At 43.3% G+C, this 27,876-nt stretch overlaps 1 protein-coding gene across 5 annotated transcripts in view; it reads right to left on the bottom strand.

Moving 5' to 3' along the window:
- Positions 1-27,876, bottom strand: part of NEO1 (neogenin 1) — a 194,145-nt gene that overhangs the window by 40,351 nt on the left and 125,918 nt on the right. For 3 of the 5 annotated variants that reach the window (XM_034065997.1, XM_034065994.1, XM_034065995.1), the window contains exons 8-12: positions 11,046-11,265; positions 5,047-5,201; positions 4,361-4,509; positions 3,389-3,527; positions 258-307 (exon numbers count right to left, since the gene is read on the bottom strand). In XM_034065997.1, the coding sequence (XP_033921888.1) occupies positions 258-307; positions 3,389-3,527; positions 4,361-4,509; positions 5,047-5,201; positions 11,046-11,265 (713 nt within the window). The remainder of the gene's footprint in view (positions 1-257; positions 308-3,388; positions 3,528-4,360; positions 4,510-5,046; positions 5,202-11,045; positions 11,266-27,876) is intronic. The other 2 variants (XM_034065996.1, XM_034065998.1) reach the window with 1 other exon arrangement.

Raw genomic sequence — 27,876 nt, 5'->3', positions numbered from 1 at the left:
GGCCCCTGTGCCTGATGAAACCTATTTCATAATTAGCCTCCATGCCTTGGTGCATTGTCATGGTCTTCACTGTGTTCCATACATACAATCCACAATGGGACTGGAGTTTCTAGGGCTTCAAGCACCACATTCAGATATTCTCCTATGCAAACAGCTGAAAAGCAGCACAGTAGAAAAAAAGACCCCAGATTTGGTAAATCTAAGCCCTGCCAAGCTTTTATTTACCCCTTACAAAGAGGAGATTCTCCCCATCTTACCTTGGAATTGCGGACCTCCAGTGTCAGATTCTGTGGCGGAGCACTGGGGACTAGAAACATTCATGGAATTACAACTCCAAACTTGCCATATATTGTACCAAGTTCTGTATTTTCATACACAAATGCTCTCTGCTATCAATTCTTACGTAAGTACAAACCATTCTGGTTTAAGACACTGTCTAAGAACTACAATATACAACCAGGTATTGTATGACATGCACTGACTGGCTTAGAGGCTTCTGTCCTTGTTTGTCCAAGAACAAACTCATTTCTTATTCAGGTCTCTACTTACTAAAGGTATCTAAATAACAAATGGTTTCTATTTAAAGGTACTTCCCATAAACTCTAAGAAAAGAGATCGCATTCTGTACTGTTCAAAATCAAATCTTTAATATTCATGCTTGATTCTGAGAGCCCCCATTTAAAATTCTAGCCATGGATTCTGTGATCATGATTTCTGTAACAGGAAAAGCTCAGGGTCAGCTCATCCCTGTGTTACCGAAGAGTAAAGCGCACCACAAAGGCAGCTTCTGCTTTTAAACTTGGGCTCTTTGTTAGTCCTTTGCTAGCTGGTCACAACAGTGTAACTCCGTTAGACAAAAGGCAATGTGGACGGGAACCTGAGAGCACAGAAATCCTGTCACAACACTTCAGACCCACAAGATGACCTCAAAGGCAAAATAAGGGTCCCAGAGGCTGCAGCAAAGTACAAGGACCAGGATGTAGCTCACAGGATAAAGGCTGTTCCAGTCCAAATTAGGTACTTCCCGAATAACTCACCCCAGCTACAACAAGAAGTAAGAAAACACTCCCCAGTACAGAAAGGGAAAGGTACATTGGGCTGGAGCTAAATAAATACAAGTATGGCAAGGAGTGACTCTTCAGCAGAGACTTTAGTGATAGGACAAGGGGTGATGGGTTCAAACTGAAACAGGGGAAGTTTAGATTGGATGTAAGGAAGAAGTTCTTCAGTGTAAGGGTGCCGAGGCACTGGATTGGTTTGCCCAAGAAAGATGTGAGTGCTCCATCCCTGGCAGTGTTCAAGGCCAGGCTGGACACAGGGGTTTGGGTGTTTAGCCTGGAGAAGAGAAGGCTGCATGGAAACCTCATAGCAGCCTTCCAGTATTTGAAGGGGGGCTACAGGGATGCTGGGGAGGGACTATTCATTAGGGACTGTAGTGATAGGACAGGGGTGATGGGTTCAAACTGAAACAGGGGAAGTTCAGATTGGATATAAGGAAGAAATTCTTTACTGTAAGGATGATGAGGCACTGGAATGGGTTGCCCAGGGAGGTTGTGAATGCTCCATCCCTGGCAGTGTTCAAGGTCAGGCTGGACAGAGCCTTGGGCAACATGGTCTAGTGTGAGGTGACCCTGTCTATGGCAGGGGGGTTGGAACTGGATGATCTTAAGGTCCTTTCCAACCCTAACTGTTCTATGATTCTATGATTCTAAATACCCCTCTTCTACTATCCTACAGCTAAAAGGGAGACAACAAGGATCTGGTTTTCCTTCTCTCTTGCCCAATGAACAGAGTCTGAAATGACCAGACAAGGGATTAAGTGCTATGGCCTTTAGAAAGTAATACAGGTTCAGAGAACAAAATGAAGTTAAGCTTTTTTGCTGTTTGTTTTACATGGTTGGTGCCTACTTTCACAGCAACCTTAAGAAAAGACTCACATTTCCCAAGAAGTGATTAATAATTAACATCTATATTGTACATGTGGTGACAGCATGACACAGGAAAGGATACATGTACATTGGTGCATTCACACACACATATCTCGCCGTGTGCACAGCTCATTTTATGTCAAGGTAACTTAGACCAGATGAAGAGGTTTACCAGGCCAGCAATTGAAATGGATGTTCTATGGTCAAGGTCCTTTCCAATCCTAGCTATTCTATGATTCTACGATAGCCCACACTTCAACAGGAAAGGCCTGACCTCATCTGGTACATTGTACATAGGTGACCACCCAGGCCAGAGGGCCATGATGTGCTGATGGCTCAGAGAGCTGTGATGACCCATAAGGACAATGTCCTCACTCAGGGTGTGACACGGGGACCACATTTCTAGCTGTAACACACAATTGCTTCCCATAGATCAGGAGGACGATGAGAAGAGAGATGATGCTTACATGCAGTATGTAAACTGTGGTTCACATTGTAATACCTAAAGGGCTATCCTGCAACAAATCACTGTAACAGATCAGGAGCAAAAACCTACACAAGAATGCAGAAGCTTGTTAAATAGAACCTAAAGGAAGGTCAGAAAGAAATCCCTGCAGGAGATACGAAGAGTGCTTACAGACACCACAGAAAGGGAACACAGAAGAAAGCGTGCATCATTCATCTGGAAGGATTTGAGATTGAAGAGGAAGAGCAGCATGGTTGTAAGGCAGCACGATGATATCCTTCAGAAAGCTTTAGAAAAGCCATTTCTGTTGGTTAAATGCGAAAACTGAAGCTGGGCCAGAAAGAACTTGAGGAAAACTTGAAAACAACATTACAAGTAATAAGAAACACTTCTTCAAACAACTAAGGAGCTGGAAGCCCTTTAGAGAAATTGTGGAGTTAGAGCATTCCACAGTTGACCACAGACCTACAGTTTCTCACATCACCTCTTTATTTGCCTAACAGAACACAGTTACCACTTTCTCTTCCATTATTGTATGCAATGGATTTAATAGTATCTGTGTCTAAACAAAGACACACAACTTCTTCCCATATGACCACAATTAAACAGAACCACTCCAAAAGCAGAACTTTGCTCATGTGTAAAAATACTGCAGAACCTGACAAATAATTTGGAGTTGCTGCATTCAATATAGTTTGTTTTCTGACTGCTTTTAATACTTTGTAGACTCAATAACCCATGAAATAAGCTCCTGATGTTGAGATGAAGTACACCGTTGTTTCAAAAGCAGAACACCTGGTACTTTTTGCAGGTAATTTTCCTTCACCCAATTTGGAAAGCCTCAGGGGGAACCTTCAGCCATGTATGGCCATATGCAACAAGGACCTTTTTAATAAAACAGGGCAGCAATGAACAAAGTCTGGTTAAAAATTCACTCAAAGGAAATGACTGGATAATTCCTGTAAAGAAAAAGACCAGGAATAAAGCAGCTTACCATCTGACAGTGTTCGCACAACAACATCCTGGGTGGAGACACCGGGGCCGTGCTTGTTGTACGCTACCACACGGAAACTGTACTCTGTGTATTTCTTTAAGCCATTAATGGTGTAGGAGAGTCCTGCTACATCAACATCCTGTTCATAGGGAAGCACACATGTGAGGTCAGAATCATCACTATTAGACATGCCTTACGAGTCTGAGGAAAGCAGTTCTTGAAGTCACCTGGCAAACCTGCCTGTTAGTAACAATTCTCCCTAGGTGTTTAATAGTGGGATGCAGAAGTAGAACAGGTCATTTTACCTTAGGAATACAACATTCCCGTTCAAAACAGATGTCACAACTTATCGTGACAACTAACAAAAATACTCTAACAAAATACTTTAACTAACAAAAATACCCAGCTTTTTAAAGCTGGGATCATACTCATATGCCATCAGAAGGAAATTGAATGGGTGTGATTAATCCTCCCAAAGCTGTGTTTATTCCCAGGTGGCAGCCTGTATTTCTACAGAACACACTGGATCCCCCCAGTAGAAATTTAATCAGTAAGATGCTCCACAATATCAAAATACCCATCAGTGAATCAAAGAGCTCAAGTAGTAAGAACAGTTCAAACTAAGGATCATGCTAAAAATCAGGAGTTCAACTATTCTACTACAAAACCTAGTTTGCACTATCTGAACCAGAGGGAAGATAGTTCCCAGGAATATTTGCGTTCTCCTCTCATGATATGATGGACTTCCCCCAGAAGCTACTCCATGCTGGTGAGCATCTAAGTAAGTTTAATTCCAAGACATTTCATGCTGGATTTTTCATTGTTAACATTTCCTTGGTTTAGGCCAAAGGATTCAGCCTATCAGGGAGATGAACACCAGGCTACTCTTAGGAATTCAAGGTAAATGCGTACTAAAAGGAAAAAGGCTGTTCCCAGTATTATACATCCCACAGGAAGGGCCAGGCTCTGTACCTGCTCAGTGTCCTGCCCCTTCTCCATGTAGTAGAGTTTGTAGTTCTGGATTTCACCATTGCCTGACAGCGGCGTTTCCCAGGTCACAGTAACGGAGGTGGGGGAAGTGGCCGATGCTCGGATGTTGGGTGCTGGACCAGGAAGCTGAACTGAAACACAAGTGTGAAACTCTGCTCGTCACTGAGCTGAGCCATCACCATCTGCAGTAGCTCATCATTTCAGCACCAGCTCCACTACCAGTTAAGGTAAAAAGATGTGTATTTTTTCACATTTCACACAGATTCACTGGGGCACTTAAGGTGTGACCCAGTTTCTGAAGGAGATCCTGCTCCCAGGGTCACACTCCATTTATCCTGAATGATTCTAACAAATGACACACTTCATGTTTGCTTCAAGTTTTCCTTTTGTCCCCTTTTTCAGTTTTTGACCATTTAAAAAAAGATTCTTCTTATAACAGAAAATTTAGATAATTTAACAAGGAATTTCTTACCACTTCTGAATGGTGAGAACAAATCATACAAGCTCATTAACATGGAAAATCAGTTTGAAACTATGGTCTGCAAGTTGATGGTTGCAAATACAACTTTTAAGAGTACCTACTTATTCTGGGAAGCATCAGAAATGAGGAAACCACCACCACACCATCAATCCCAAAGTCAGGAAGACTCCAGGTATTTAGCACATACCTTCAGGCTGAGTTGCCACCTTCAGCGGTGCTGAGCTTTCCCCAGGACCATGCTTGTTTTGAGCCACAACTCGAAACACATAAACTGTTTCTGGCATCAGGTTTTGGATCATCACTTGTGTCTCTCCAGGATGACTTGTATTTTCAACACGTTCCCTTTGGGAAACAAAAGGGTTGGGCACAGCACATCACTGATTAGTAAGCGGGGTTTTGAGGGGTAAATAAAGGAATAGTTGCTCCTAAGATGCATCCTCTTTGAATATATCTAATGCCTTAATGAGGGGGTTATTTATATGGCAATGACTAGACAATAAAACAAGAATATGCCAAACTAACGTGATAAACAGCTTCTGATTTTGTAACTTCTCTTCAGAAAACAAAGATGCCCTGACCTAAAAGTATTATTCTCAACATCACAAAACTCAGAGTAGTTTCTTTGTTGTCCCCGTAACAGAGCATGGTAATTCAGTGACAGTTCTTACTAGTCTGAAGCCAGGGGAAAAGCTGTTTCAGGAGCACACCCACAGAGTCTGGGGAGGTTGATATTGTGGGGCTGCTTTTTGTGTGGTTATCAAAGAAGCTTTCACTGCATCTTGTGACCTCCAAACTCCACTTGGTTCCTCCCTAATGTTTAGATGATTTGCAAACATCCACAGCCTCTCATGTGCACAGACAGCTGTGGCCTTTCTGTTCTTCCCCCAGCAGCAGTGGGAACAAGAGGCAGCTCTGCTGCTCGGTCAGTTGGAGGTGGGAGCAGGAGCCACCCCTCAGCAGTGGCTGATGCTCGTGTTGTGGAAGCGCCATGGCCTTGCCCCGATACAGCTCAGGAAACTCCACCAGCTCTTATGGAGCTCAGGCTTGAGGGGAAGATTAAAAGATTAATCATCAGCTAACTACAGCCTTTATTTCATAGACACTGCTGCTGCCACGTGAACGTGCACAGAGCTGCGGCTGGGGGATGACATCTCCGTACTGGCCTCCCGCAAACAGCAGCTCCCTACCCCTGTAAATACAAGTAAAAGCAGTGTTATTGAAGAAGAAATCAAACCCTTCCCCACTGAGAACATAAAGGGAAAACGTGCCTGCTCTGAATGCAATGCTCTCCCTTTTGTCTGCTAGACTTCGTTTCACTCTACAGCAGAGGGCAGGCGATTCTCATCTCGACCATTAGCTGCTATTAAATCATTTTTAATGCAGAAGCCGAGGCATAATCATTCCACAGTCTCCCCTTCTCTACATTCCAGCCACGATGGGGCCAAAAACCCCATTTTTAATTTACTTCTTTCTAAATCAACTGGTCTGGTTGATTTACCATAACCTGGGTGAAAACATGATGAACGCCCTGCTTGTTTCTGCACTGTTACACTCTGTCTATACAGAGGGAGACTACGGTTAGAGTAACTAAAGAGCTATTTGAACACAGTTTCTAGAACATTCTCCTTCCTGCAAGTTGAACTGAAATGGCACTGCATAAACAGCTTCATTTAGATCAGATTTTTAGTCATTCCCTTCATTAAATGAGCATCATCATCATCACACATTGATGTACACAAGTTTACAAAAGGTTCCTCCTCTTTTCATGTTTATAAAGTATTTTTTGCAACAAGGAAGCGAGACCCCCACTAATGAACTACCATTCCCTGCCAGACTGACACTGGGGGCAGGGAAAGACAGAAACATTTCCTTCCCTTTCCCAGTTCTAACCAGGGCAAAGGGCTTGCTTGAAAACGCATTTTCAGCTGCTTCCCTTAAGAGGTGCCCAAGATGCAATGATGGTATTAGAACACCCCAAAGAAGTGCCAGCTGATTCAAAGCTGTGCTGCAACAGTCACCTCCCACTGACATGCAAGGTTTCTTGCATTTGCTGCCTCCAGTGTAAATGCCCTCATTGATCTTCCTCAGAAATCCCCATCAGCAACGCAAGGGTGTTATTTAAAATTACCCCAAAGTGAAAATTATTTTAATGGAAAGACAACATTTCTCAAACCCCTACAGACATGGCAATGGGTTGCAATCTGGGGCACTAAGGAGGAACTGCAGCCTCCCCTTGCAACAGGATGCTCAAAATATGGGCAGAGTAATTAATGTTGCATGAATCTCTCATTCCTGCCCTTTTGCAGGAAGCCGTGAGCACCTTTTATGAGCTCGGATGTGTTTAGGTAAGCGTAACAGGTACCAAACAACATGGTCTGTATGAATATCTCCATTACCAGGCAAATCATTATGACTATTCTAACGCATTCCAGTTTAATCCCCAATTAAAGAGCTCTGTAAACCGGAGTTAAGGTTTAAAATCGCTCTCAAGTATGAAAGGAAAAAGCTTCCAGTGCAAACCCAGGACCAAAACCTGGAAATGCGAAGTTTCGAATTACACTTGGATATAATGACCCTTCAGGGAATGACTGCAAGGGAGGATTGTCTGTGCCACCGTGTCAGCTGAGAGCCTGCCAGGCAGCTCTCAGAGACACCGTGACAGGGTGATCATACACAGTTAAACCCCATGTTCCGTGGCTGGAGCACACTGCGGTGAATCACAGCTTTAATACTGTTGGGCTATCTCACCCCCATGGTGTAATCTGCCCTCTTGTACTGGCCACGTGCCAGCTATTTCTTTTCTTTTTGTCCAAGTCTTGACAGTTTGGAGTTGTTCTGCTCAGTGCAGGTCTAAAGCTTCAGAGAATTAAACCTCCCCTGGCCCTCTACACCTCTGTATTTCCATACCCTTCTCAGGGGTACCCTCTTCAATCTGGATCAAATAACCGAGTGACCATACAATCCATAAGGATTCAGTCATTTCCCTCTGATCAGATTGCTTCAGTCCTTCCAGAAGCGTGACAATAAAGCCAGAAGACATTCATGTAATTGCCTCAATAAAAGCCACCCTGAAGTCTTCAAGCCAAGGTGAAGGTATGCCACCTGCTGATGCCATTCTGCAGCCAGTGAAAGCATCAGGAACCAGCCACCTTACAACAGCTGATGTCCATGCTTTGAAATGCTCCTCTGCCATGAAGTTTCAGTGCCTCTGCTAAAATCAACCTCCACGTCCTGCAGATCTTCATTTTCACCCCTCAGCAGACACTGCTCACTATCAAACCCAGCTTTAACCATTTCCAAAGCACCAGAAGCAACCACTGTTGGCAGCATTGGCATTTTAGCTGCAATTCATTGTTTGCTGCTGCTCTCACAAATCTTCTGGAACATTCAACTCAGGCCACCAGTTTCTGTGAGCAAACATGGGGTTTAAAACACGAAATATGAAATTTCCCTGGGCAAAGGGTACCTCTTGGCAGCAGAAGCAGTTTGTGGCATAAAGCTGACATGCAGTGCAGGAAGAGACCTTTGCAGGATCACCCATGAATATGAGGGAAACCATGTTCCTGTCATCTCACAGTCCTCTAAACCATAGAACCACAGGATGGTTTGGGTTGAAGGGACCTTAAAGCTCATCCAGTCCAACCCCTGCCACAGGCAGGGACACCTTCCACTGGAGCAGCTTGCTCCAAGCCCCTGTGTCCAACCTGGCCTTGAACACTGCCAGGGATGGGGCAGCCACAGCTTCTCTGAGCAGCCTCTGCCAGTGTTTCATTAGTTCAAAGGGCAAAGTTAAGGAACACCCTCCATGTTTCTGTGTGTGTCACCCTTCAATGAACAGGTGAAAAGAACAGGAATGTAAATCAGCAGTGACTGAGGCAACTGGCACCTGAGGAACCACATACCTCATATATATGGGGGCTTGGAGCAAGCTGCTCTAGTGGAAGATGTCCTTGCCCATGGCAGAGGGTTGGAACTGGAGGAGCTTTAAGGTCCCTTCCAACCCCCACCAATGTGTGATTCTATGCTGTGGTAGATACTGCTGGGATTTAAGTGCTCCTACAATTCACAGTATGAAGATAACTCTCTCCAGCCCCTTAAGATTGGTTACAGATGTCAGGGTATCCAGCTAACCCTTTCCATCTTAGATGTAATTTTCTCAGTTTTTCCAAGCCTGTTTTAAAAGGTAAATAAATCAAATACTTAGTCTGATCACTGCTCAAACGCAGGCGAGGCAGAGACAACACTTTAGCTACTAAAAGGATCCAGTAATGCACGCAATGCAAGTGGTATGTGTAGGCAAAAATATAATGGTATGAGGAGATGGTACATATGCACTTAAAACCATAAAAGATATAGGATCATATATAATTCAAGGGCTAAAAAAGCCATCATTTAAGTAGTGTTTTATAGTGCCGAGAAAGAAAAGAGGGTTGTGCATCCAAGCTTCATTTCCAAATTTTCTGATTTCCAACTGCTTAGATGTATGCAATGCTCATCTTAATTTAATACCCAAGCAATGTTTCCATAAGGTCTAACCAACTGGTCAACAAGTACCATGTAACTGCAACATGCTAAACAGATTTTTCTCCCTTTCTAAGAAGATTTTATTGTTCTTACTGTCTAAGTGCAGGTTGAAAGGCTGGATTTCAGAGTGGGTTTGTATCTGTGCAATGTGTGATACCAACTGTCCAACAAAAAACCTCCCCAAAAGCAAAGATGCGGTGAAGTTGAGAAAACAGTGACTATGTGCTAATAAAAGGCTTCCAGAGCCTGCTCTGAACCCTAACCCAGAAAGACACTCAAGTGAACACAGATCCCATTGAAGGCAATGAAACCACCTGCTTCCATCCAAGCACCAGGTTAAGTGCTTTGCTGTGTAAGGTTCTGTGGAGTACATGAACCCAAGGCTGCAGGGCTGCTCTGCAAGAACTGGAAACAGCATTTTCTGCAGGTTGTCCTATAACCTTTTGATTTGTGCACCACAGATTATGAGATCCCTTTTACCCTTTGTTCTGCACATGCTCTTGGCACAAGAGGAGTATTGGCTAGATTTCTATAGTCTTGTATGGAGTGGAAGGGGATGTGTTGTGCTTCCTCCAAAGCAACACAGAGAGAAAGGGAGCCTTCTCCAGCAAACTTCTGTCTGAAAACCCAGTGGGTTACAACCAGGGGCATGGAGGAGGAGTGGCAAGAAGCAACAATGGCTGGCCAGATCCCACATTTCTTTCCTTCTTCACTTATAGTATCTCCAGTACAACTGAGTATTACCCAAGTAAGGAAGCAGCAAAGCAACACTGGTGAGGCAAAGAAACACTTTCCTCATTGCCTCAATTAATCGCCATGAGCCTGGACAAGGGGCCTGGCCACTGAATTGAAAGTGTGGCCATTCACTGCAAGTAGTGGTGAGTTCTCTGTTCTCTTTAAATCACTTTCTCAACTTGGATTCTCACACTTTAGTAAGCAAGTAGATGTTATTTTTCTCTTGAGTAATGAACCTGATCAACAAGCTAATTTGCAGTTAAGCATTGCTCAAGTGACTGCCAGCTCTAAGTTCTTTAAAACCCTATCACACCAATTTGAAACTGTAATTCTGAGCAGTAGAGCCTGTCAGTAAGCAAAAGGGGTTGGCTGAACTAAACCATTGGGATAATATGTCACAAATTCACAAATGCTTCAGATTCACAGCATTTCTATTGACGGGGATGACTTGGAGATACTCAACATTTAGCCAACACCAACCCCATGGCTCTCTCTAGAATCAGACTCTGTCCAGAGCTTTTAAGCATGAAGTGACAACTTGCTCTCAGTAGCACACAGTGTACCTGCAGGCCCTTTGGGAGCCCAGGGTGGATGGCATTTACAGCAGTGGCAGGGTTCCTGAAGAGTTGTTACTGTTTATGCTCACTCTTGGTGCCTAAGCAGGCTACTAAAAGCAGGTAGCAACTGTTTGCAGTCAACCAAAACCATGCACAAGCATTGCCTCTATGACTATGTATATATGCAGCGACAAAGCAAATAATGTACTTTGTTTAGCCAGGGTGCAGGAGGGAAGGAAACACAACCCCCTCACCTCCATCAGACTTGGAGCATTGAGAGCTTTTATAGGTTTACAGCACTTCTAAGCAAAGCTAGCATGAAGAGCAGCAATGAAAGTGCATGAGCTGTGTTACACGTTGAGATCTTTACCTGTTTATACCTTCCTTGGTGTAGAAGATTGAATAAGTGAGGTTGTCTCCTTGAGGGTCAGATACAGGCGTCCGCCACGTCAGCCGGATGAAGCGAGTGGAGACGAGGGTGGCCACGACGTCCCGCGGGGCTGAAGGCAGCGGTCCTGTTGTCGCTGGTGCTAGATGGTCATTAGTGGCACTGGTCAGTGAAGTGGGAGGTAATGTTGGGATGGCAACATCTTGTCATGTGCAAACATTGGGGAATATGAAGGGCAAACATCACCACGGGTTAAAAAAAGAAAACAGAAAAAGAACACAAAAGAAATAAAACCACGATGGGAAACAAAAGAAAATGAACACACACAAAAAAGGCCATTAAACTGAAGGTTGACATGCGGGCAAAGGTACTACTGGAAACTAATGGGAATATTAAAGGACACGTCACTGTTGAGCAAGCAGACCAGATCTCCACTGTAATGGAAGTGGCAAGGGAAAGGGAAGGGTGAAGACTGGGGATACAATATGACCTCATCAGAGGACGTACCAGTGGCAAACAATTCCCATTTCCTTGTAAATCAGATGTAATACCCCCAAAAACCACCCAACTCACAGTATTTATTCAAAAATACACCCAGACCCAATGCTCTGTTTCATTACCATGCAGGATTCACTTATACTGATCTCAATCACAGAGACAAATAGCCACAAATCATTTAAGAACTGCAAACTCATCCAGGTCGTGCAGTTAAACACTGAAGTCAATTCACATGGTAACTGTTTGGGTGCTGCTGCTGACCATGGTAACATGTGGTGACAAGCTTGGTACGGCAGCAGAAATAAAGACTTTCTCCTCAGTTCCACCACGGGCACCATTTCCTTTCCATCAACACTTTTCCTCCCTCTCCTAACATGTATGACCTCATTTTACAGGCACATTAACAAGCAGAAACAACTCTTGCTTCAGATTGGATGACGACTTTATAAACTTTCCTTGTGGCAAGTCATGTACATCTTCCTGTATTACTATGTTAAAGCCAGGGTAAAGCTCTGGGATTATTACATTAAAAGGTTGCAAGTTAACAGGCACGAGTTGTAGGGTACAAAAAGCTCTTCTCCAAATCCTATTAAAGTAATCCATCCGGTAAATCTAACAGTAATATTCTGAGCAGCTGGACCCCAATTACACAGAGTATTATAGGCAGCACAATTAGTAACAAAACCCTAAAGCTCAGGATACCCTGAATTTTTCTGTATCCTTAACTACTTACCAAGCTTAAGCCACCTGATGCCCTTTTCCACATGGGAATCAATGTTGCTAAATACATTTATTCACTTATTATTTATATAAACTAACTAAAACTCCTCAGGTTTTCTGCAGAAAGCAGTTCAGGGCTAACACAGCTTTAGCTGAGAGCTGCAGCATCTCCACCTAACGCACCATCAGAATATGTCTTGACAGACAAGGAGAAAACTGCACACAAAGAGTGCTGGCTAAAGCAGAACACGTTAATCTGCACAACCAGACCTTCAGGCAGACACACTGAGAAGATCCTGGCTGCATGCAGAAGGCTATCAACACCCACCTGGCTTTAAATTGTAAACCCCCCCGTTGTCCACCAGCACAGCTACTTCAATACACAAATTCCATATATCGACTGTTCCAGCTGGCTGCAGGGGATGAATTTCTACTGTGTGGGCTTCCAAAGAAGGGAAGGCCAAACAGCAGCATAAGACTGATACCCTTCAGTACAGCAGCTGTCTTTTAGAGCTCTAAATGCAAGCCATGTACCTTCCACCACCTTACATGAACACTTTGGTTTCTCTTATATGTCTCAGTCATATTGCCAGATAACCCGCTTCAAATTACATGTTCTTGATGCCAAATCTGCTTCTTTCCTATCGTTAAACATCATTCTATTTAGTAAAAAAACCATATTTGTATTATATTTTTAAGTAATTCCATTGAGCCAAAATGCTGAAGTTTCTCTAAGGAAAATATTCCCCTGATAAGTGTTTAAACTTCACCTGCTTCATCAAAAACACATCCCACATGCTCATGTGTTTGTCTTTCTATAGAATGCAACAGATCTACCTTCTACTTAACTGATCTGCACGTGGTGCCTGAAGAACCTGCAGGCATCAGGATGAGAGTCTGGGAGAGCCGCCAAGAATTCCCAGGTTAACAGGAATCCGCTTGTATCCTCACGCAAGACTCAGACCCAGAACTCTTCCTCCTGCCAGCGTTACAGCAGATTGGTCAAACACACCAACAAACTACCGGCCTCTGAAACAAACTCAACCACATCAAAGCACAGGGACTCGGGAATCCTATCAGGAAGCTCAACAATGAACAGGCACGAAAACTCACCCCGGGCAAGCTGCAATTAAATACCAGCTCGGAAGCAATTTGGTACCGTGGAGAGCTGGGGAATGTATTTAGAAGACCAGGTTATTTCCTTTGCTCTTCCCCCCTTCTTCCCAACACCTCAAATGCCATTGCACCCTGGTTTGTACCCACCTGTGTGAGCAGAAGGCTCAGTAGTACAGAGCTGTGGTGATGAGTAATTGACACCAACATCAAATTTAATGCCAATAAGGGAGCAGCTTTAGAACTTCAAGCTTTTAAGCATGGTAGAACAAGTAACATTAACATATATTTAATCACTCTGTATAAAGTACCTATGCCCGAAATACTCTTTGTAGGCCTCTTCCTACACAGTTTCACCTCAATCTTGGTTTTGAGCAAAGTATCAAATACACCTATTCAGCAAGTGACAGGCTTTCCAGGCTAAGAACATGGAAAACAAGTGACATTGTTGCATGCCAGATGTGTACACAACAGATTTATGTCTGCAGCCACTGCTGACAGAGCAGTTTGTTCTAAGGGAGCAAGAAAAAGCCCTCATTCAGTTTGGCATCACGCAGCAGCTGTACAGGTGAGGTACAGCATGTGGTCTTGAACAGCATCTGAAAGAAGTCATTGAGCAGAAGAGCTGATGTAAATGAATTGCTCCTTACACAGCAGCTCCACTGCAGCCACGACTGGGAGGGGAAAATGAGGGTAAACAAATGTTGCTAAGAGGATACATTAAAAGTGCTGCAACACCATTTCAATCCTGGATCAACAGACAGGGAAGACAGTTGCTTTATCTGTGTCTAAGACAGTTAATAAATAAGTTAAAACAGAGCAAAACATCTTGAGCAGTCCTTTTCCTGCTTTGCACAATGACTTTTCTAGCATCTGGATTACACATTTCTCAAGTCCCTTCTGTCAAACTGCTCTTTCCAAGGGTTTCTTCTGAGCAGACATCACCTATTCCAACTGCTTTATCAAAATGGTTTGCAGGGTGCACAAGAACCCACAAGGAGCTGGACTCAAGGGGTAGATTCAGGTTAGATATAAGGCAGAAGTTCCTCCCTGTGAGGGTGCTGAGGCGCTGGCACAGGGTGCCCAGAGAAGCTGTGGCTGCCCCATCCCTGGCAGTGTTCAAAGCCAGGTTGGACACAAGGGCTTGGAGCAAGCTGCTCCAGTGGAAGGTGTCCCTGCCCATGGCAGGGGTTGGAACTGGGTGAGCTTCAAGGTCCTTTCAACCCAACCCAGTCTGGGATTCTCTGATTCAAACGAATAGCCATCAGCGACTTCCCTAACTTGAACCATTCACCAGCAAAACCACAATGATATAAATTTACCAGCATGAGGCCACCCGTGCCCATAAGTCTGATGCTCCGATGTGGTCCGCAGCCTTTAATCATGCACAGAAATGACCCCCTCACTGCTCTTGGCACAGTTCTCTGCAGCGAGATCACAACCCCTTTTTGCCCATATCTCTGGTGCTGTTCTGTTATCAGCACTTTAGGATGCTGATGGGATCTTTTCAAAACAACTCTCTCAAACACGCCACACCTGAAACGCAGGCACTGAAATGCTCTGGTCCTGAGCTAATCATTAGAAATACTTTCCACATTGTCCAGCCCCTCCGGTTTAGATTTCCTTTTTCCTGCTTTTCTCCCTCCTGTGGTACATTATTGGCCTATTATGGTTTCCTCCAGCTCCGGGCAATAACATTCCAATTATACCATCGAACATACTACACAAAGGGGAAGCGGAATAGGAATGTTATCTGCTTCAGCTCTGCTGCTGTTATCTGAATGACCTGGGACAAGTCCAATTCCCTTGGCTATTCCATATGTGCAGCAAGTATGCCACTGCTACAACCCACCTCAGGAAGGTGGTACTGAAATGGATGAAATTAATCAGTAACACACTTTAAGAACTACTTAGTGGCCACATTTAGACTATTCTTGGCCATACTTAAGTGCTCACCAAGTCACAGCGCATGTCCAATGAGAGCAGCAGGGATTTGTGACCAAGGGTTGAGGCTACACTTACATTGGAAGGTCACAGGAGAGGCACTGAGGGTGAATCAGTTGTTTCTGAGAGCAACACCTTCCTCTATAGGTTTCACTTTGGCCTAGCTCTTTCCCTGGACACTCAAGCAGGACTAGAGAGCATCTTCCAGTTCAGTTTCATCCCAAAGACATGGACACCCAAGTCCACTCTGAGGTGCAACTCAGCTGGTGAGGAAGAGGCATGGGTGGGAAATATCAGGGGTAGAAACGAGAACTTTCACATTGATGCACCCTGAGAGGCCACAGAGAGGTTGAGTGGAGAGCAAGAGAGACCCAGCCAACAGGAATCAGGGGCAGAGCTGAGGAATCTTCCATAGAAGAAAAGGAAGCCCTCTTTATAAGGACTTCAGAATGGATATTATAGCTTGTAAGCATACACAGAATCTTTGCTTTCAGTCACAGAGATCCACTACAACTAAACCCAGCAAATTCCTCTTCTGTCAAAGGGCCTGTTGTAGAAAGCATGACCAAGGACACTCACCTCTCCAAACTCCTTCAGTGTTTTAACTGTATGCCACAAGGAAGAAGTATCTCTGAGGCACCAATAGGTTTAATTTTGATTTGGGGTATTTGGATAAATCTGTTTATGCATTATAAAATATTTTTCACATAAATTGCTATTTTACTGATTCCTGAAAGGTACTCGTGACTTTCTCTCACTTGTCCCTGGATGAACTGCTCTCCTAAACTCAAGCTTCAGTGTATGGCATCATTCCTCCTGATCTAGAATAGGGTTCAGCTTTAATCAGGATTAAGAAACTGTGATAGCTCAGTCATAGTGATGATAACCATTGATTTCCTTCTATACCCTTTCCCTTGTAGTATGTAAAAACCACAGCAGTAACTGGTCACAATGGGATAAGAAACTATCCAGTAGAATTCTGCTTTCTCTACTACTTTTTCCCCTGTTTTTTTACTTGTTTTTTTACTTTACTTTTACAAATTGGCATCCTTCTTCAAGGGCTTAGTTCATAAATTTAGGAGGGAAGGGACATCATCTTGTTATTTCTAGTAGTTCCCTGCACGTTAACACAAAGAAAACCACAGTAACTGGCCCCAAGTTGTTCTTACAGGACAAACGTCTGCACCACCGGAGCTGGTGCTTTGTCTCAATAGCTCAGCTATAACAACTCAATTACTTCCTTCCCCTGGAAAAACTAATTAAAGAAATCTATCAGACTCTTATTCTGCTACTGTGAGGTGCTTTCATGCAAAGCTGAATGACTGAATACACAGATAAGGAGAGTGGATTAAACTGATTTCTGCTGTATGTAACAAACATACATTTCCTGAAGCTCTTGGATTTCCTAACAGCAACCAACAGCACCTCCCTTTCCATGGCGTAAGATACAGATCTACATCTGCTTGATGCCACCATGAAAAGATTGAAAAAAAGTATTTCAGAGAAAATTCAAAATTCTATCAGTAATTTTACACAAAATTGTGCTTCCTGAGATGACTCAAACTGCAGGATGTTGTGATACTGCTCCAGAAAAAGAAAACCATGGGAGAACATTCAGATCAACACCTCCAGGAAAGCACAACCAGGACCAGCTGGACAGAAAGGCTACTCTGCCTGAAATTACTCCTAGCATTGCACACAGTTCAGAAATGCCAAGCCCCTCTGCTGAGGAACTGACTCCACAAAGGTAGCTTCAGGCCTACACGAGTGTGTAACAGGGATTGTAGCCCAGGAACAAGGGGCTCAGGCCTTCAAACATGCAGAGCTTTTATGGTTGATACTGCAGTGCTTGATATAGTCCTTGCTGTGAGGAACTGAAAAGCCACTAGTACTGCCTACCACTGGATATAAAGGACATTTGATACCAAAGTGGACAGAGGAACAGGAGAATCTTTGATAAAGGCATTTCTCCAATGACCTGTTTATTTTGTATGACACATTCACATGCCAAGAGCATCTTCATGTCTGTTTCACCACTCTACCTTGCAAAGAAACCTCCAAGCTGCCAGCAATTTCCAACCCTGGGTGTATTTCCTATGCACTTATGTGCCAGTCTTACTAAACCCAGTGCTTTTAATGTTTGTGGTATTTAAAATCCTTTTGACTATAATACACAATCAATGAGTGATGGGAAAACAAGGGGATGCTGTCTGGGAGCTTATGTCTGCTGAATGGGAGAAACTCCTTTCACATGTTGTAGAACTGGCTGCACTTACATACATAAACAGATAAAGTCCTGTAGTGGCTTTATGGCCTGGACTACAAAAGTAACTCACCCCGTCAGTCCAGCAAAGAGATCACACAACTTTCTGTGCAGGCTACATAGGGAGCTGAAGGTATTCAAAGGGTCTGACACATGCCAGGACTGGTTCAAAGGTGGCAGAACAACACTTCCCCTTTGGGATGTGAAGAGCCATTGGATGGTCTCAGCTGCTCACGAAACTGCTGCCTGAAACAAGGAGCTGAAGCAACTGCCCAAGGGGACACATGACACCGACCACGGTGGCACAGTTGGAGGACTGAGCCAGGACAAAGAAAAGCCTCCATCCTACTGCAAGAAGGAAGAGGATTGAGGATAAGAACCCAATGGAGCTTTCTCTGAATCACCTTCAGAATCACAGAATCTGCCAGGTTGGAAAAGACCTTTAAGATCATCACATCCAACCGTTCCCAAGCACTGCCAAGGCCACCACTAACCCATGGCACTGAGGGCCTCACCTGTGTGCAACCTCCCATCATGAGGAACAGACCCTCCCCCAGGTCAAAGCAACCCTCATTTTCCTCATACAAGCAAATTGAGATGCTCACTGACTTATTCCTGCCTAGAACAGGCAGGCAAACGCCTTCTTTTAATTTTTTATTTTTTTTCCAATTTAAACTGCCTTAAATTCATTTACATTCCCATGGGAATGGGAAGTGGTATTTACTCTTCACTCAGTGCACACTGCTGGCATAAAGCTCACCAAAAATACACAACAAGCAAATGCCCAACTAATACCCAGTGACTGGGATTTTTAAGCATTGATTTGGCCCTATATACTAATGTAAAATGGACACTGATGGGCACTGAATAAATTGAGGCTGTATAAATATATTGATAACCACATTCTGCCCAGAGCCTGTTTTGGAAAGGAAGCCATAAAACCTGCTCTGATAACAAATACTCCTCCCACTTTCATTTCACTATGAAATGCTTTGGTGTAGAGGAAGCAATTTGAGTATTTCCTGCCTCATAAAGCCGCTGTTAAAAGGTGTGACAGAGCTATCAACGTAGTGCACGCAGCAGGGAGCCCGCAGGAGGAGGCAGCAGGAACCCTACAGCTCTGACCAGATACTGGTGGTACAGGGCAGGATGAGCAGAAAAAAGCTCTGTGTGTGTTTGGTCATGAGACTCACATTGTGAAAAAGGAGGACAAAAGCCAAAACATACCTGTACGTAGCCCTGGGGAGTTTAACGTTATTGTCAACAGGTTTTGTTATTGGAGAGAAATTCAAACCATAACAACATATTGCAAAATGATGGACAAAATCTTAAAGTTCTACAGTGAATAGTTCATTTTCTAAAAAGATTTAGGAAAACTGAAGTTTGGGTTGTTTTATTGTTTTTTTTTAACAACCATTCTTTAAGAAGAGAGGGTGAAAAACCCAAAACAAAACATACATACAGAGCCCAAGGTAATAAGAATGCATGTAAATGCACAAGAACCTGGTACAGGTTATCTTCTCCATGGAAATATTCAGAAACTGAACTTTAATGCAGAATAAAAAGAAGCTCTTAAGGACAGTAAAGCCTGCGACAGTGTGCTGTAATTTGACTTTTAATAACAGCTGGAAAGCAGTGATTTTATTTCAGTGTGTTCTATTTGAGCACAGCTCTTTATGGAGCAGTTACCCATCAAAATACTACTCATTTTTACAGCAGCCACTTGCATATTTGAAGAGTTGGGCAAGATTGCTCCCTGAGCCACAGGTTTCCCTGGGATGCTGCCCATCGCTCATGTTATCACCTTGAGCAAATCACATTCCCACTCTCACATTTATGTTTTTCGCACCGCTGTTCAGTTGTCACTCCCTGTTTGCACACCCAAAGTCACAGGGCCAGAGATGCTGCTGTCAGCTCTAAAAACTACACATAATTAACAAGAACCATTTCAACCAGCCAGGTTCAGGACTAAACCCCTGCTTTGCCAGGAGAGCAGCACCACTGCACTGGTACCACCATCAACCTGCATTACCTGCCTGTTTAAAGATGTATTTGCAAAGAAACACCATGGGGTCATTGCTCTTTCTCTCTTTTCTCAGTAACAGCCTAAACTGAAATAAACCAACCCATGCTCAAGTTGCTACCATTCAACATGACTTCTTGTAGGTAATTTTGATAACCCTTGGTTTTAAATTGCAATATTTCATTGTCACTTTGTTAAGACTCCTCAATGCTCAGGCTCTCTGCAGTTGCCAATGCAGAGGTGGCTGCAGCACACACAATTTATCCCAGAGTCAGCCTACGTGCTTACCTCTGAGAAGTGTAACTTGGATGGGAAAGAATTTCCCATCATGTGGGATCTGCTGACACTTGAAGCACGCCTAGCACCAACTCTGGCAAGTTGCAGCTGCAGCAGATGAGATGGAACAAGCTGTTTGGATGGTAAAATTGTACTCATTTCTGTTAGTCTCTTCATTAAACATCTACTTATTTAACTACTTCTGTACATACCAGTGCACCCAGGTTTTCTTTACCTAGATTGATACACGTATTATTTACTTTTGCATACTTGTGTAAAGAACACGCACCTTTCAGGCTCTAAGCACATATAGAGCAACACTATCCAGTCTGGCACTGGAGAATCTGAGACACAAGAATTTGAGGTTATCCCTCAAATGAGTCTATAGCAACAGATGCAACATTTTAAACCGGGATTGCTCTGGTCACTGACCACTGCTAAAAGCTTCCTTAAGCCCCTTCACTAAAGATATGCCAAGAGGAGAACCATACAGAATGCATTTGTCTTTTAGAGACTTTGGATCCACAATGAGTTTAATTTTTGTTTGGTGTGGAAGAGAGGCAATAGCAGAGGGGAAACAACCAATAAAACAAGAAAACACCACACAGTGAGAACAGGGACAACTTGCAGCCAGTTTCAACTGTGAATGCCCATCATTAAAAATGGAATCTAGATTTGTTACATTTCTTTTCTTTCCTTATAAGCCTATTCAAGTTATCTTGTCAAGACCGCTGGAAAAATAACTGACAGCAGCAATAAGAGAGCCTCCTCCTCGATTCAGATATTACATATTCAACCAGAGTGTAAACCAATCATTTTTCCTTCTTCTCCAAATGGCATTCAGCTGTCTCAGATATTACTGTATAATTTAGCAACTCTGAAGGATAAGCAACCAATTAGGATCATATCCACACGTTTGTTCCCCCCGCTGGTGCGAGACGGACAGAATCTGAGATTTTCCCTTTACAGCACCAGGCTGGATCAATTATAAATCACGGCTACTCCTGTCAATCTTCACAAGCCTGTGGGTGAATAATAAAGGCAGAAGGAATCTTTGGTAGCTGTCACAGATCCCAAGCTAAAGCTAATGCTGCCGTTATACTCTTCATCTCAGCAAGAAAAGCCGTAACACACTGAAAGCAAACACCCTCATGATGCAGTGAACACATCCTTCGCCTGCAGGTGATGTTCTGTTTTCACCTCTAACTAGAAGCCAGGTAAAGGCAGAGGAACAATCAGCTGCCACCTGACAACTGCAGCTGCTCACAGTGGAACAGCAATTATATAAAATACATGAAGATAAATGGAAAATGGAATTGGTGGATTTGGTAAGTGCTGTTTTGGTATGTGTGTTTGCTTTTATCAGCCTTTCTGGTAGCAAAGAGACTGTTCTCAGATGAGAAACTCCACTGGGAATCCAGAGTAAGCCAAAAGAGACGTTAAAGAGCCCATTCCACAGCTGTGGTACCACGTGTACACATCCTAGTTCATTCCACTTTTCCTGCATAATTATAGAAGAAACACAGGTGAAGAACAGAAAATGTGTATCAGCACGCTGAATGTTTCTCAAAGAACATGCAAGCTTTTTGCGCCTACAGGTTCTTTCTCCACCTCTGCCTCATGCTCCTTACAGAGTATTCCTCTTCACAGTGTAACACATAATTTCTTTAAACACAAGTAGCTCTTAACCATTCATTTCAGTCATGAAAACCAAAATTAAAGAGGCGACACAGCCCAACTGCTTCTAAGTGTAACTGTGTAAGCAGTGATTGCTGGAACCCAGCAGCCTTACACAGAATCATGGCACATATGATGGGATCCGAGCACCTCCATGAGCTTTCACTTCTTTTTTGACAAGTCAACTGTAAATACGGTCATAAACCAAAATACGAAACTAATACGCACATTCAGAGCATCCTATAAGTTTTGTTGTGCTTCCTGCGACCCACCACACACCAGCAAACATTCATCTGTTGGGAATTTAATCTACATTAGAGCAGTTTCTTTAAAGCACATGTTGAAACAAGAATGGTCGATTGAACACAAAGCACAAGAACTGTTGGGCTCCCAATTTCATGAAGTTCTAATTCAAGCAGTTTGAGATCTACTCTGGTTTAGCTTCATCAGTTTAACTTCTCAACAGGACTATGTATAAGCAGGGACCGTAAAGAGCCCTAAATAAATGACTAAATAAATGGCCATTTATTTAGTCATAATAATAGCCACATGGACTAAATAAAGGCTCTTTTTTAAACAGGGAGAGTCAAGAAATGACTCTAACTGAATTAAACCAGCTTTCTGGGAATTCTGTGTAGCCATGCAGCCATGAGAAACACAAATGCTGACTTTCGCTGAGGAGTAATAGCTAAGTAATGTAAATGAAAATCTAAACCAACCAAACCCCCTATCTTTCAGCACTGAACATACTGCTCTGTTTACAGAAAATTAGCAATGAAGTGTACACAGCCACTAACAAAATATTCCCAGAGTTTGGCTTTGGTTTTACAAAACACTTTGAAGTCAGTTTGTGATTTCAGATGCTGTTTATGTTCCTAAGCCACAACTTTCAAAATGATACTTCCAAGCTGTTCATCCATCACTCACATGAAGCTCTTTTGGTATCATGAGTCAGGGATGGAGGCAGCAAGTTTGGAAAAGATTTCACCTACATCCAACAGAAAAACTGACAGTATTTCTTATAAACTTCCTCATGCCATCAAGCGTGAGATCCCCCACTAGTCTTGTCCCTAACGGTATTTGTTGTAGTGGACTTCGGATCTTCTCCCCACAAGAACACACAGGATCTCTCACATCTCACCAGGTTTTGACTCCCAGCAGAGTCTGGTATCCTTTGGTCTTTGAACACTGTTAGGGATGGGGCAGCCACAGCTTCTCTGGGCACCCTGGGCCAGTGCCTCAGCACCCTCACAGGGAAGAGATTCTGCCTAAGAGCTCATCTCAGTCTCCCCTCTGGCAGGTTAAAGCCATTCCCCTTGGCCTGTCCCAACAGGCCCTTGTCCCAAGTCCCTCTCCAGGTTTCCTGCAGCCCCTTTAGGCACTGGAGCTGCTCTCAGGTCTCCCCTTCAGGAGCCTTCTCTTGTCCAGGCTGACCCAGCCCAGCTCTCTCCAGCCCCTGAAGCATCTTGAACACAAACCACTTCTTTCTGAACCAAGAACTAGAACAGTCTTCAGGATGAATACCCACCAGGGGAGCAATACCCACCTGAGCCCTTCTCTTTTACTCAATGAACTTCTGTTCCTCTTGCTCTGATGTTTCATCCACAACATCCTATGTATTTTTCCAGTACTTCTGTCCCCAAGAACTCTACAGAATTCCATGGACTGAGCAAATACTATCTCGACACTGAACATTCTTGACTCTGTTTCTTGTATGTTACTGCATAGAAAATACTCTAAATAACTCTATAAAGATGTGAGAGAGCCTCAGAAGTTACATTTGATATCAGTGAAATCACCCAAAACGGGTCCCAAAATAACATGGGAGTTGTCAGCCTCTAGGGCTCAACCCCTGAGGGTACAACTTAAATCTATGTAATTTTTTATATATGGAAAAGTATCCAAAAGTGCCACTGAGTTTTTCAAAGTAGAGCACAAGCCTCTTAGTGCCAACGTTTGGACTTCTTTCAGCAGAAGCCAGCATTTGTCAGACAGAACTTATATGTGCTCCTATGGCAGAGGAGCAGAACTGAGATGGAAAACAGAGTATTTCAACTATCTTGATTTAAATAAGGCTTTTGACATTGTCTTGTGTGACATTTTCAACAGCAAGCAAATAGATTCCAGAGAAAGTTACTACAAAAGGGCTGGAAGGATCAGATGTGGAAAGAGTTCTCAGTGCTTTGGTGAAGCCCTGACCTGACCCAATCCAGAGTCTTGACCACCCTGCTGTTTCACTGCTGTGACCTGGGAGAGCTCATGGCCAAACTCTGGCCAAGAAGGACCAGCATCAAATGAAATTATTCATGCAGCAGTGATTCTGGATGGGATTAAATTACACCAATTTAGGTCAATAAATGATGTTTTTTAAAATCACTCAGAATTAGGATTCATATAATGCATTTCAGCGAAGAATTAGTATCACCCAGTGCAACTGAAGTGGTGTCATACTGTAATCAAATTTGGTTTGGAATGTCAAACTGTCACCAGTAGCAAACATTTGTTTCTCTAAGGAGATCAGCAGGGAAATACACACAACAAAACTGTTATAATTTGACTATTACATTAAGGCTACATACAGACATAAACAGGGTCCAGTCACCCCTCTCAGACCACTCTTCCTGAATCATGGAATACTGCTACTTAAGAGGGATCTCATGAGTTTACCTACTCAACCCCTCACCTGAGCAGCGCCACCTTTGACCAGGTTGCTCAGGCCCTTGTTTAGGTGTGACTTAAGTATCTCCAAGATCACTACAGAACCTCCTGTTGTGGTGCACTACCGGTGTACTACTGGGTACCAGCAGCGTGTTCTGGTCATTCACTTGAAGATCTCACTCCTACACAACTCACGGATGACAAACACTTCCCTTCTGCAGTGTAAAAGAGCTAAAATCCTGCAGTATATTACCACACTCACTTTGAATTTTGAAGGTGATACAGCACATCCCAGTAACAGTCTGAAATTGTTCTCTAAATAACGTGGCATATTTATTTACACTGATTTGTCTTTATACAGCATTCAAGAATCACTCCTTTTTTTCGGTGCCTGCATACTTGTCAAATGCCTATCACATGGGGGTGACAGGGAACCATCTGCCTCCCTCCCCAAAAGCACCTCCTCTTACTTACTACCACCTGTTCTTTTTCCAGTCCCCAAATGGCAGTTCTGAGCCATGCCAGATCCTCTGGAAGAGGCCAGGTTACAGGTCCTGGATTTGTTCTTCAGGCTCCCCACTGCCATTTAACCTTACCAAGGAAAGCCCATTCCTGAGGTTTTGACAGACCATACAAAGCGATGCTGGAAAAAAAATTAACTTGTTGTAATTCAATGAGGACATTAGTTGCCCAGGGAGGTTGTGAATGCTCCATCCCTGGCAGTGTTCAAGACCAGGTTGGATGAAGCCTTGGGTGGCATGGTTTAGTGTAAGGTGTCCCTGCCCATGGCAGGGGGGTTGGAACTAGATGATCTTGAGGTCCTTTCCAATCCTAACTATTCTATGATTCTATGAAATCTGATCTGTAACTGAGATAGTCAGGGCTGACCAATCAATTGGACATAAGAAAGGTTGGATTTGTGTAAAAAAGGAAGGGAGAGATTGGAAGTTGCTGAGAACATCACTCCCAAGGCACAGCTGAGGCTCTTTCTTCTCCCTGGGGTATGCGGAAGTCCTCCGTGGTGGCATCTGCAGGACAAAAGATCAAACCACCTATCTCAACACGAGTCAAAGAGAGGAATATAGTGATGCCAAATGCTGGCAGAGGGCAAGTGCAGAGGAATGTGGTAATCGAGGCAATTCACTTCCTTTAGGCAGCTCTTAAATTCTCCCTAAAAGGCAGCAGGGCTACAACTCCAGTGAAATTCCAAAAAGGGGAAGGCAGGTATCTGGAAAACAGGGACACAATTCCCAATCTCAAAGCACCTGGAATGCAGGTGGCATGCTTTTCAACTCTATGGCAGAATTCTACACCTGAAGTACAGGGAATATTGGTAGAAGAGTATTTAACTCAGACTATCTACTCGACTCCTGTTCCCTCGCTTCCCACTTTCAACCTTCTCACTGATGGAAGAGTTGCCCTAAAAGTCTCTTCTCTTGATGCCACAGTCCTTTTGTATGTTCCAGAAAAAGCAGAAGTTGCGGGCTCTGTAGAGCCAAACCATTTCCAAGTACAGTCTTTTCTATTAGCAGAGAATTACAGAGACAGAAAACAAAAAGCCTCTCCAATAAGCCTTTGACTTCCCCTTTTTTAGCTAATTAAGTTTTAGTATTTTCCACAAATAACTCTGTATCCAGTGCAAGCTTTTCAGAATGCACCCCAAAGACAAAAAAGGACCAAGCCAAAAGAAACTTGGAGCAGATAATCACAATGTACGCTTTATGCCTGTTGTGATTAACAAGTATGCTACCCCCTACCACAGCAGAAAATCCACACATGGTATTTTACTTTCCCCAAGCCCCCCAAGAAACCCTCAATGAGGCCATGGATGGAACAGCACCATTCCAGAGAGCAAAGCGCAACACAGTGGAAAACTTCCACGGGAAAGGTTTTGACTGAAGCAAGCTCACATACGGAAGAGCCAACTGAGTTCTGATATAATATGCAGAGTGCAAACAGCTTTACTCGTTTATTTCTATTTAATCTTTCTCATTGTATCTCCCTCAAAGTCTGAGTAACTCTACTCTTTCCAGCTACTCGAACTCACCTTTAATGGCAGCAACTACCTCCTTCCTTGCTGTCTGCTACACCATGCTCAATGCTGTGCTCTCTTTACAGATGCCCTCGCTATAGACTTGGCCCAATCCTGGCCCAACCCTGGCCCATAAAGAAATTCCATAAGGCCTCTACTTTCTAATTGAAATTTAATTAAAGATCAATTTGATAAGCAAAATGGCTCATGGGAAATAGTCTGCAAATAGCTAGTTTGGAAATTGCCAAGTCCATTTTGGAAGGAGAAAACAGAACAGCAAGGGAAGGGGCAGGCTGCTAATTGGGAAGAACTTCCATGAACACTTCACATTTTCTCACTGAAACTAATTTTTCATTTGGCAAAGTAGATAATTCGCAACATGAGCTATGAAATTTAGAATAAAAAGCTTTCTGAATGAATAACTGAAGTGTTCAGAATAGGTTTTTCTCAAAAGAGTGGGTTTATTTTTCTTACCAAGGTAGCTGTCCTGAACTGCTGTGTATGATCCCTTCACCCCTGTTCCCTGAACAGTTTCTTTCTTTGCCATTCACATACTGTGAGAAGGTATTAAAATATCAAAGAGCTGTATTTTTTGACTGTGTATACCAGCTTTCACAACTAAGACACAGCATGTTCATTCCTACTCGCACTACTTGTTACACCGCTACTCAGCACCCAACCAAATAAAGTGCACTTTTGGTGATGTACCATGTGTTTCTCTCTACCACTGGAGAACAACAACTAAACTTCAGTGTTACACAGGGAGTGCATTGTTAAAACCCTGCAGGCCATGTAACAGAACGATAGGATGCTGGGGTGTATCTTCACACCCGAAATGAGACTCCATCAACACTGCATCCACAATCCGTTGGCAGCATGCAAAAGAAAAAGGACAGCATTATAAGGCAAAGTCCTCTAATGGAACAGGACAGGTTGCCAGAGTAGAACAGGAAGGAGAAACCACTGGGCAAACAACATGGGAAAGGAAGAAAAGTGAGACTACAGGAACTGAAATAATAACAGTAATAGTAATTTATAACCTACTACTGGGAGCAGGGTGAAAGTACAGACTTGGGCAGGGCTTCAAAACCGGAGTACATTAATTATTCAGTATTTTTCAAACATGGAAAATATGGAATAATGCTTCCCTTTGGAAGATTTGGGAACTACTGAGGTGATTCATGCAGAGAGCAGAAAGAAAATTACTTTTACTGAGTTTTCTGGCAACTTGATGACAGTAGGCTGCTGCTAGATCCAGATGCCTACCACCACTCCAAGGCTGAAACCCCACAGCTCTCTAAGATTAAAGCTACGGAACCCAGTAGAGGGCACCTTTCCTTCCTCAAATCCTTTTGGGAAGTACATGCATCTATCTCTTCAGCCCACAAACAAACATACCCATATCCAATTGAGAACTCAGAAGAAGTTGTAAGTGCACAGCTACTCTCCAAAAGATTCAGAAAAGAAAATCTCTCTCTCTGTGGCACACTCTGCACAGTGAACACCAAAACCAGGTCTAGCATTTTCACATCTATTACCATTACAAGCATGAGGTTACATCATGCTTCTGACCATCCATAAGGCTTTCCACCCAAATAAAAGGTTACAA

Source organism: Melopsittacus undulatus, chromosome 9 (genome assembly GCF_012275295.1).
Source record: "Melopsittacus undulatus isolate bMelUnd1 chromosome 9, bMelUnd1.mat.Z, whole genome shotgun sequence".
Lineage (NCBI taxonomy): Eukaryota > Metazoa > Chordata > Aves > Psittaciformes > Psittaculidae > Melopsittacus > Melopsittacus undulatus.
This window is presented reverse-complemented; position numbering and strand designations above follow the sequence as displayed.